The sequence below is a fragment of the Trachemys scripta genome, chromosome 6 (assembly GCF_013100865.1).
Source record: "Trachemys scripta elegans isolate TJP31775 chromosome 6, CAS_Tse_1.0, whole genome shotgun sequence".
Classification (NCBI taxonomy): domain Eukaryota; kingdom Metazoa; phylum Chordata; order Testudines; family Emydidae; genus Trachemys; species Trachemys scripta.
Window position 1 is genome coordinate 124,327,862 of NC_048303.1, and position 11,720 is coordinate 124,339,581.

Here is an 11,720-nt window from a genome sequence, read left to right on the forward strand (position 1 = left end):
TTTCAGCAACAGTTTTCTCTGATTTTTCTAGAGTAAAAGCCAATCTGGGAGTTGTTCAATATTACAAATTTAGTATATTCATACAAGAGAAAAACTTAGTTCAAAAAGAGTTAAAGTAGAAAATGTTTTTCAGCCCGCAAAATAATATTACACTTTATAAAAATTCCACACCTTAAAAAATGATTAAAAGTCTGGAAATGAAGAATATGGGGATTCAGCAACTCCCCACACCCTGAATCTCAATATTAAAGTATCTGACACCTTAAAGGGGCCTGATTTTTAGAGGGCAGGTACTTGGAATTTTTTTCATAAAGATGTCTCAAGTTGAGCACCCAGAATCACTAGCAGCTTTTGAAAATCTTAGCCTAAGCTTTTATTTGGATAGGCCTAAATGCCATTTATGGAACCTTCTCAAGTTTTTGTACTTTGAGAGTTATCCTACTCTGAAGCGTCACAGTAAAAACTGTGGCTGTAATTAAATTCTTTGGGTTCTTTTAACAGGCACGAGTGGAAACACCTGAAAATATCTAGGATTGTTGGGTAGAGTAAGAAGCAAAATTTTTAAAATAGATCTAACATTTCTGAGTATCCCTTTCTGCCTCTAGTAATGATCAATAAAGTAGATCTTACTTTGTCCGGTCGCATTCTCAATATTAGGCCAGTACTTGGAGAGGACATTGGCAGTAAGATAAATGGGAGTGAGTGCCACAACAAAGTGCTATTGCAAAACAGATGATCAGGAGTTGTGCCTGATCTGGGATTCTCCAAGAACCAAACACTGATGTCGTGCACCATTTGGTCAGGGATGACAAAATCAGTCTCTTCAGACAAGTCCTTGGACGAACGATAATCTATACAGATACTGTTGGCTAGCTATCCCCATAAATCAACCCATTCAGGTATCTGTACAATGAAACTGTCCTGGTGGTCAATAAAACTTATTTATAAAATGTTAAAAATAATTATTTGTTTACTTTTGTCACATTTTTGGTGAAATTCTTCAGTGTTACCTTTGGGGAAACATGTACAGGGGTTTTTTTCCCCCCATAGATTTCTTTAACATATATTTGGCTTAGGTGAATTATGCTGCCACAGTGTTTTGGAACGTGTACTGCATTGCTAACCCTCACTTTTATGAATTAACAATGAGTTGGCCAATAGTGGCATTAATGTAGGGCACTAGTTATCCCTTTAATTTTCCATATGCTCAGGCAGTAATGTTGTCTACAGGGTAATTATTTAACTGGTGTATACAGTGGAGTAGAATACACTGTGTCTCCCCCTTCATGTGTTTGAGTTGTTGAATACTTAACCACTGTGTCTGCTGAATTAGTAGAACATTTTGCTATCCTGACTTGTGTTCTCCTTTACTGAAAAATAAGTACTAGCTATGGGTTTAATTTATATTTAAACAAACAATATTAAAGTGTTTATTTTTAATATGACTTTTTTAAATGTGTTTCTCCCTACATGAAGCACTCAAAATTGAAGAATTGCAAGAAGCTTTACGGAAAAAAGAGGAAGAAATGAAGCAAATGGAGGAACGATACAAAAAGTACTTGGAAAAGGCCAAGAGTGTAAGTGCAGGGTGCTCTGAGCTGAGGTTTATGTTGCTTACCCACTCTCCGTGGTAATGAAAATAAATAAAACAGATCTAACAATGTTAATCACCACAGGAGAGGAAGGTAATTAATGGGTTTTGTTGTAGTTTTCAGTTTGATATCAATATGCTACATAGTGTTAAGTTTCTCTTCCTGCAGAAGCCTCTACCTCAAATTCATGTTTGTGCAAACCAACTTCCCCCTGCCCCTCTTCACCTATCTGTCTTTTATACAAACACCAAACCCCCCCCATTGGAAGCACCATATTCATTTACACCAGTGGTTCACCCAGACCAGTATTCTGCCCTTGACAGTGACCAGCACCAAGAGGCACCTAGTAAGATAACAGTTATGTGATAACCTGCCTCATGGGGAAAGTTCCTTCCAACTCTAGTCAGTGGGTTGGTTTATGTCTGAAGCACAAGGGTTAATTTCCCTTTTTAATGTTTATTATGACAGTTATAATTGAGATGATTTTCTTACTATTCATAGAAATAGCTTATTCTATTAAGCTCTTTGCCTCAGTGAGTTCTATGGGTTAATTATATATGCACAGTGTCAAAAAATAATGTATCAATTTTAATTTCTTTGGTCTCCCCTTCTTCTTGATTTGAGAGGGTAAATACGGGCACCCAACTGCCATTCTCTATGCCATTGATTTCTTTATATCCCCCTTTATTGTGTCACCTTTTATTTCTCTCTTCTCCAAACGAAGGATTTTTAGTACAGCCTCATATGCAAGCTGTCCCATGCTTCTAATCACTTCTTTTCCCTTCTCTACCCCTTTTCTATTTTGCTATATCCTTTTCAAGATGGGGTGTCCAAAACTGATATAAAAAAAATCAGTGTCTTCCTCAAGCCACAGATGGCTCGTCAGGCTGATACAGTTTTATAGAAATGTCAGTTTCCATAGCCAACAGTACACAAGGGACTGCTGTGGCCTTTTACTTCCCTAATGCTATAGATCAGGTACCCATTTTGCAGCTGGGTGAATTGGAGGCAGCCCTTCAGAATGAGATCAAGCGAAACTTGGGCCCACAACCTTTGGCTTTGTAATTGAGCACTTTAGTCACTCGGCCATCACCCCTTGTCAAGGTGTGGGTATGCCATCAGTTTTATATTATATTATAATAGTTAAGAAAAAAATTGTCAGACACATAGAAAAACATAAACTGTTAAGCAATAGTCAACATGGTTTCTGTAAAGGGAAATCGTGTCTTACTAATCTATTAGAGTTCTTTGAAGGGGTCAACAAACATGTGGACAAGGGGGATCCAGTGGACATAGTGTACTTAGATTTCCAGAAAGCCTTTGACAAGGTCCCTCACCAAACGCCCTTACGTAAATTAAGTTGTCATGGGATAAAAGGGAAGGTCCTTTCATGGATTGAGAACTGGTTAAAAGACCGGGAACAAAGGGTAGGAATTAATGGTAAATTCTCAGAATGGAGAGGAGTAACTAGTGGTGTTCCCCAAGGGTCAGTGCTCGGACCAATCCTATTCAACTTATTTATAAATGATCTGGAGAAAGGGGTAAGCAGTGAGGTGGCAAAGTTTGCAGATGATACTAAACTGCTCAAGATAGTTAAGACCAAAGCAGACCGTGAAGAACTTCAAAAAGATATCACAAAACTAAGTGATTGGGCAAATGAAATTTAATGTGGATAAATGTAAAGTAATGCACATTGGAAAAAATAACCCCAACTATACATACAATATGATGGGGGCTAATTTAGCTACAGCAAGTCAGGAAAAAGATCTTGGAGCCATCGTGGATAATTCTCTGAAGATGTCAGCACAGGTGTGCAGAGGCGGTCAAAAAAGCAAACAGGATGTTAGGGATCATAAAAAAGGGGATAGAGAATAAGACTGAGAATATATTATTGCCCTTATATAAATTGATGGTACGCCCACATCTCGAATACTGCGTACAGATGTGGTCTCATCTAAAAAAAGATATACTGACACTAGAAAAGGTTCAGAAAAGAGCAACTAAAATGAATAGGGGTTTGGAACGGGTCCCATATGAGGAGAGATTAAAGAGGCTAGGACTCTTCAGCTTGGAAAAGAGGAGACTAAGGGGGGATATGATAGAGGTATATAAAATCATGAGTGATGTGGAGAAAGTGGATAAGGAAAAGTTATTTACTTATTCCCATAATACAAGAACTAGGGGTCACCAAATGAAATTAATAGGCAGCAGATTTAAAACAAATACAAGGAAGTTCTTCACGCAGCGCACAGTCAACTTGTGGAACTCCTTACCTGAGGAGGTTGTGAAGGCTAGGACTATAACAGCATTTAAAAGAGAACTGGATAAATTCATGGTGGTTAAGTCCATTAATGGCTATTAGCCAGGATGGGTAAGGAATGGTGTCCCTAGCCTCTGTTTGTCAGAGGTTGGAGATGGATGGCAGGAGAGAGATCACTTGATCATTGCCTGTTGGTCCACTCCCTCTGGGGCACCTGGCATTGGCCACTGTCGGCAGACAGGATACTGGGCTAGATGGACCTTTGGTCTGACCCGGTACGGCCGTTCTTATGTTATAATGGCAGTATGGTATTTTCACTATTATTCTCTTTCCTATTCTGAATACACCCTAACTCTTGTTGGTGTTTTTGCATGCCCTGATAGATGTTTTCATAGAGCTGTTTGTGATGATGCCTAAGTCTTTCTCCTAAGTGAGAAGAATTAATTTAGGACCGATCAGTGAGTTTCTAGTCCATGACAGAAGTTTACCTCTCCTCTTTTGTGACTTAATAGTCTCTTGTGAAGGATTTCAAAGGCTTTTTGAAAGTCCAAATAAATGATATTTTTCACTTCTCCTTTGTCCATTATGTTACTGACTCTCTCAAAGCATTCTATCAAGTCAGAGAGGCAAGCTTTTTGCTTTGCATAAACTGTGCTGATTTGTCCTGTTCATAGCATGTTAATCAGAGTTTTATATAACACTAGCTTGAATTATTTTTCAGCTAATTTATGCTTTTTTGTGGCTTACTGATATTTCCATGAGCCTTCCCTAGAGCCTTTTTAAAAAATGGATACAGTGATTATACCCGGAGTAGTGGCTAGATTTAATGACTGAGTACACAGTCTCTTAGTAGCTCAGCCACTTCATTATTAATTTCCTTCAGGACTCTTGCGTCAATATCATCTATTAAAGGAGGTTTATTAAAACTTAAATGATGATTTTGTTCCAGCATATTCTAGTTGACATTTCAGCGTCCGACATCACTTCATCCTCATTACCTGTGCAGAGTTCTGAAGTAGTTAGAAGATAGGAAGAGGAAGTGAAGTGGCTGTGTACATACGAGCACACGCCCACACACGTTTACTGTTAAAAAGTTTCCAGCAACTTTCTTGGATGGAATTAGAAATCTAGGCCACTTGCTGGACTCTCTCTTGCTTTAGTTCAATTTTTATAGGTGTTCAAATGCTACTGTGGTAGGTGCCGCATACGAACCTAGATAGATATCTCCCCATCAAACTTAATGGGGATTCTTCATCTCCCCGGCACTCCCCTGGGATTTCTGCTAATGGCTGCAGCAGAGCTACCAGGAGAAACTGACAGTGGTGCTCCAAGTCCCTGAGTCATGGTCACCTTACCCCATTTCTTTCCAGTAAGAGGGAGTCTTTGGGTGCAGGGTGGAAAGTTGAGGGAAATGTTTCCTGCATGTATCCCTTAGCACTGAGGAGAATGGCTTCAGGGAGGGATAACCTTCACCCTCACTCTTTGACACTGGAAGCTGGAGAAGAACTAGTTCTCTCTGACTCTATATTCTTGAGTCCAAGACAGCAAGCCTTCGCGCTTTCTCTCTCCCACCAGCAGATTTTTGTTTTGATGGAGTCCCTTAAGAAGCAGCAGAGAGCAGATGCTATGGCATCTCTTGAGTGGGATTCAGTTTACCTCACCCTACATGGTGAAGTCAGGCAGTGGCAGGATGTTCACCACCACTGACTGACCTAGCAGGGTGGATGTGATTGGATGAAAGGATACTGCATCTTAGAATAGTGTGTTCTTCTCACATTGTGTGGTAACTGTATGGGATGGTTTTAAGAAACTTAACACAAGTACCTACTTTAAAGGACCTTAATGTTTCTTAAGACCTATTTTGGATGGTTATAATCCCTTGGCGCTTGGTGCCTTTTATGTTATCTACATGTATTTGGTGAGATCGCTTTGTGATGTTCACTTAAATGAACTGCTGTGTTTGCATCTTGCAGGTTATCCGTACTTTAGATCCTAAACAAAACCAGGGCACAGCTCCTGAGATTCAGGCTCTGAAAAATCAACTGCAGGAACGGGACCGAATGTTTCATTCATTAGAGGTAACCATCTGCACATTTTCTCTTGGTTGTTCTAGGTTTTCCAAATTTTTACCATGTTTGCTAGATATGCTCTAGGAATTGTTTTGGGAAAGTGCTCGGGCCTATGTTACACAGGAGGTCAGACTAGATTATCACAATGGTCCCCTTTGGCCTTGGAATCTATGAATCCAGACATTTGGGGTTCAAACAGTGTTTGTCTAATACATATTATCCATTCTTGTCATACAGCTTTAAATTTGTTTTTGTTTTTCTCCCCTCCTCCTCCCCCCCCCCCCCCCCAGAAAAAATATGAGAAAACAAAGGCTCAAAGAGAGATGGAGGAGAAATTTATTGTGAGTGCCTGGTACAATATGGTAAGATGCTCCAAACTGTATTAGGGTTATAATTGTCAGTCTTTGCTGGTGTTGTTTGTGTGGCATTTATCCTGAGCCCTTTTCGTTTAATTACAATATAGTTGTTTGGAAAAAAACTGCCCTGTGTGCACACAGACAGATGGGTGAATTTGTCTCAGTAATCTATAAACAAGTCAACACTAAAAAATATAAATAAATAAACCATGTACCTTTACCTTCTAGCTATGCTTGCCATAATTTAAAGTAGACTCACACAATGCTGAAAGAGATCATGTTGATAACAGAAATCAGGTTAAACATGAGTTCACAATATAAAAGTCAAGCTGGGTTTCCTTCCTTGGTTGCTTACAACCTTCAGTGTATTTATTTATACTTCATTAAAATGTCTCTGTAAGAGGCTCTAGGCACTGGTTATTGACTCTTATAGTCCCCTACCATGGCACTTAGCCAAGTTATGCATAATTAGTTTTGTTAATCAGAAACGGTACAGACAGTTTCTCCAAACGTAGCAGAGAGAACCATATTTGAGAAAACCAAGGGGGAATTTAACCAGAGTACAGTGATGGTGGTTATACAGGTAAAAACAACACTCCCTCCTTCAGAGTAGAAGCCGTGTTAGTCTGTATCCGCAAAAAGAACAGGAGTACTCGTGGCACCTTAGAGACTAACAAATTTATTAGAGCATAAGCTTTCGTGGACTACAGCCCACTTCTTCGGATGCACTCCCTCCTTCCAATACATGAAGCTGTCCCCGAAGTATATAAAAGGAACATCCAAGGGAACATGCACAAAACGCAAGGCTGATGCACCACTTACATCCTCAAAGTACAGCATAAAGTAGGGCCACGTGCATTTGCCAGGTGTTTGCACCCTGAGTGAACCAGAGTTACCCATGACAGAGGGCATGGCCCCTTCAGAATCACCCTCCTGATAAATGGAATTTCTGACCCTTGTGGTATGTCAATGTCCCAAAATGGAGCTTGAATCCCTCCCAGGTCCCTTCCCTTAAGATGCCTGATGGCCAATATGCTCCCTCTTTTATGTTCATTAATAGGAAAGAGGAAACAATGCTCCACCACATCCTAGATTGATCATTTGAACCTTTGGTATGGGAAAGCAATTTCAGATGACTTTGCACAATTTCCTAATGTTATGCCTACTCACTTGGAGATAAAACATCCAATTGACATTTAAAGGAACAATGACCACTTTAATTTTTTTAAATTGCATCATTTTGTATTTTTCAAGTCCCCAACAGATCACGTTTTAAATAGTGTGGTCTGAAATAGTTTTGTAAACATTCCTTTATACTTCTAAGGATTTTTCTGCTCACCTGCAGTATTCAGAAGGCTCTTGTAGAGAGTGACAGCACCAAACATCCTCGAGCCCACTCACTTTCCCATCTTTTCTGTGCCCATGCTTGCCTGCTGCCTCTTCCCTTGTTCCCTGACTTGTCAATACCCTATTTGCAGGCCTGGGGAAGAATGTGCATGTGAACTGGACTCGATGACCTCTCGAGGTCCCTTCCAGTCCTAGAATCTATGAATCTATAAACTCCCCCCAGAGCAGTGCAGCTGACCAGCAAACCAGTGAAAGGGTCTGTACATCAAATGCCCTCAGATTATCAAAGTCAACAAACTAGAGGGGACGGCTCAGTCTGTTGTAGTGACAGGCATTTTCTCCTCTATGTGACATGAGCCTGAAAACTGTGTCATACAAGCATTCACAATTACCTATATAGGTATGATGTTAATAGTTCAGATACAGCAGCAATGGTTAAGGATAAACAAATGAGTTCTCATCTCACAACATACTTGAATAGCACTTCACACATTCAAAATAATTTACAATTTGTGACGTCCAAGACTATAACAGGGTTCAAAAAAGAATTAGATAAGTTCATGGAGGATAGGTCCATCAATGACTATGAGCCAGGATGGGCAGAGAGGGTGACCAGATGTCCCGATTTTATAGGGACAGTCCCGATGGTTTGGTCTTTTTTTCTTATATAAGCTCCTATTACCCCCCACCCCCTGTCCCTATTTTTCACACTTGCTGTCTGGTCACCCTATGGGCAGGGATGGTGTCCCTAGCCTCTGTTTGCCAGAAGCTGGGAATGGATGACGGGATGGATCACTGGATGATTCCCTGTTCTGTTCATTCCCTCTGGGGTACCTGGCATTGGTCACTGTCAGAAGACAAGATGCTGGGGTAGATGGACCTTTGGTGTGACCCAGTATGGCCGTTCTCATGTTCTTAAAAACATCATCCCATTAATCCTCACAAAACCCCTCTGAGGGAGGGAATTACCATTCTCATTTTAGAGTCGGAGACAGAAAGATATTGACTTGCCCCAAGTCACACAGCAAGTGAGTGACAGCTGGATGTTGAACCCGGGAATCCCTGATTCCAAATCCTGTACTAAACTGCTAGACCTCCCCTCCCCATTTGTGTTCAAAGTGTTGCCTGTTATATCATATATGTTGGTTTGTAAATTCCATGTGCCAGAGATTTTGTGTGGCACGAGTTTATGAAGGGCTGTATATAGTCACAGCAGCATGGAAACAACAATGCTCTTTTTCCTGTTCCACTCACAAGTTTCTGTTGCTCTTTTTTTTCTCTGAAATGACCGGGTCCCTTTAAGCCTCCTTGTTTCTCAGGCCTTGTCTACACTTTAAAGTTTCGCCGGCATAGCTATGCCTGTTGGGAGGGTGAAAAAGTCAGATTCCTAACCAGCATAACTATGCTAGCAGAAGACCTAGTGGAGATGCAGTTAGACCAGCAAAAAAGTGCTTTTGCTGATATGGTTTATTTTGTTTAGGGACTGTCATAAAGCATACTGGCAAAAGAACTCTTCGGCTGGTCTAAGCTGAGTCTGCCCGGGGATGGTTTGCTGGGACAGACAAGGCCCAAGTGGGAATGCTGCTAGTTCAGCTGGCTGGCTATTCTGCAGGTCCAGACGGGTGGCTATAGCGTCAGCTGCTTCTTCCTTCCAGGTTAGGCCTCTGTTCTTCTCCACTGCCCAGAACAGTGTCTCTGTCTTCTGCTTCTCTCAGTTCGGCCTGTCTGAGCTCCTGCTGTCAGGAATTTTCATTTTTCATCTCTCCCAGCCAATCAGCAGTCAGGAGACAGCCTGGCCAATTAGCTCCTGTTGCAACCACCAACAGTAAACATATCTGTGTTTTCTCTCAGAACAAATTCCTGCCGTTTATCATTTGCTGATATTTCCATGTGGGAGAAATGTATTTCTAAAAGTTGAGATGCACCTTAATTTTATTTGAAAATAACTTAAAAAAAAAAAAAAAAAAAAAAAAAAAGAGAGTGCCCAGGCAATGTATGGCTGCATGCAGAAAAGCATGCCCAAGTATGGGAGGGCATAACTTACTATCCTTGAAACCGTTTTGCGTGATTACTACAGACTTTGAAAGTAAAGCAGCCTTTTTACGCTTGCAAAAATAGACATTTTTCACACAATTCTCTGGCAAAATGTCAAAGACCCAAACAGGTTAGATGGTGCTGATAACGCAAAGGAAAGACAAGTGGTAAATGGACACCATGTTGAGTAGTATGCACTAATATTCACTAATGAGTTTGTCTTTATTCATAGGGAATGACTCTGCATAAAAAAGCTGCAGAAGATAGACTGGCTAGTACAGGCTCCGGACAGTCCTTCCTGGCTAGACAAAGGCAAGCCACCAGCACAAGGAGATCTTACCCTGGGCATGTCCAACCAGCTACAGCAAGGTAGAGAAGCCTGGCCTTTAGAAAGGAATCAGCCCTGTGATCCAGGCATACTTTGTTCCACGTGACGTTTCAGGAAATGCAACTAGCATCCTTTCTCTATCTTTATTCCTTGTTACCACTGTTATTTCTCATTTCAGGAAGGGGTTTTATTATGATTTCTCATTGTTTTAATGCCCTTCATTCTTATTTTTTTTGGAGTCGTCATCTTTCTTTCTCTTTAAATGTGCCAAAATTTTGAAAACATCCAGAGGAGCGCTGTATTATAATGGAGTTTTTTAAATTTGTATGAAGTTGTCATCTCTTACCTAATGTCTGACATAGGCTATGTAGCACACATAAATTTTCTGTCACAAATGCTATACATGTACCTACGTGTTACTATCCTTTATAACTCTCTTCATTGAAAGGGAATTAGTCTCCTTTTTACTATGTAGTAATCAATGTTTAAAATTGCTGAAAATCCTTTATAGGAAATGCAAAATTGCTGCATAAAATTGTTATAAAACATATTTCCTGGGGGGGGGGGGGGCGGGAAAAACACCGCCACCGTAGACATTAGTATAGGTGCTAACCTAGCTACATCCTGTGACACCTGCTGTGGAATGTTTACAGAACAAAAATGAGTTTCTCCTTTCATGTGTAGAGGTTGCTCCTGTTCTTGGCATTTGGCATTTAATAGGGAAGTAGGATGATTTGGAGACCATTCTTTCATTCTTTTTCTCTTAAAAGGCTTCAGATCTGCTTTTATTTCTCCACTGGTATTGTCTATTGTTTGCTGCCACCGGTGAAATGTTTCAGATTGTTCTCCCCACTCTGGTTGGTTGAGTATATCCAAAAAGAAAAATCAAGAACTATTTGGAATGCTTTAATGTGCTTACAGCATCGTTGGTTTAAAAGAAGGCATTTATTTTAAAGCTTTGTAATGATGGACTAACCATACATCAAGGATCAAGGCCCAGCTAAATATTGTTGAGGTTAATGTATTCAAATGGTCATCAATCACTGAAAGACTTATTTTTAATATGTTAATTAGGAGGATGATTATATCAATTGCCTTACTAATGACAGAGGGGGCGGGAGGAGGGATAGCTCAGTGGTTTGAGCATTGGCCTGCTAAACCCAGGGTTGTGAGTTCAATCCTTGAGGGGGCCACTTAGGGATCTGGGGCAAAAATCAGTACTTGGTCCTGCTAGTGAAGGCAGGGGGCTGGACTCTATGACCCTTCGGGGTCCCTTCCAGTTCTGTGAGATAGATAGGTATATCTCCATAGGTATAATGGTAGCCATGCCCTTAGGCAAGTTTGTTGCTTACTTTATTGAGAACTGGCTGTTTGTAGTCTAATTCTTTTAACACATACCTGTCCATTTATAAGTAGCATCTTCGCTGCATCTTCACTTTGACTGGTAAGACAAGTGAGTGGTTCTCTCTTCTGATATTAATTTAGGACAGATCCTCCAACAAAGTGCTGAGTATTTCTGAGCGTTCTGAATGCCCTAAACTCCCAATAACTTCTTGAAGAGTTGAAGATGCTCAACACCTACCGGTAGCATCTCGTAGGATCAGCCTTTACGGATTTACTAGTAGGGGAGCTGTGTGTGTGTGTGTGTGTGTGTGTGTGTGTGTGTGTGTGTGTGTGTTTTGTAACATCACCTTCAACATAAATCTTGCTCCTAATATAGTGTGCATACAATCT

At 40.5% G+C, this 11,720-nt stretch overlaps 1 protein-coding gene across 1 annotated transcript in view; it reads left to right on the plus strand.

Annotated features, from left to right (window-relative positions):
* HOOK3 (hook microtubule tethering protein 3) overlaps window positions 1-11,171 on the plus strand; it is a 105,388-nt gene extending 94,217 nt beyond the window's left edge. Inside the window, exons 19-22 of the mRNA XM_034773121.1 lie at window positions 1,477-1,577; window positions 5,826-5,930; window positions 6,212-6,283; window positions 9,891-11,171. Of these exons, the coding sequence (XP_034629012.1) occupies window positions 1,477-1,577; window positions 5,826-5,930; window positions 6,212-6,283; window positions 9,891-10,031 (419 nt within the window). The 3' untranslated portion in view covers window positions 10,032-11,171. The remainder of the gene's footprint in view (window positions 1-1,476; window positions 1,578-5,825; window positions 5,931-6,211; window positions 6,284-9,890) is intronic.
* Window positions 11,172-11,720: the final 549 nt, after the last annotated feature.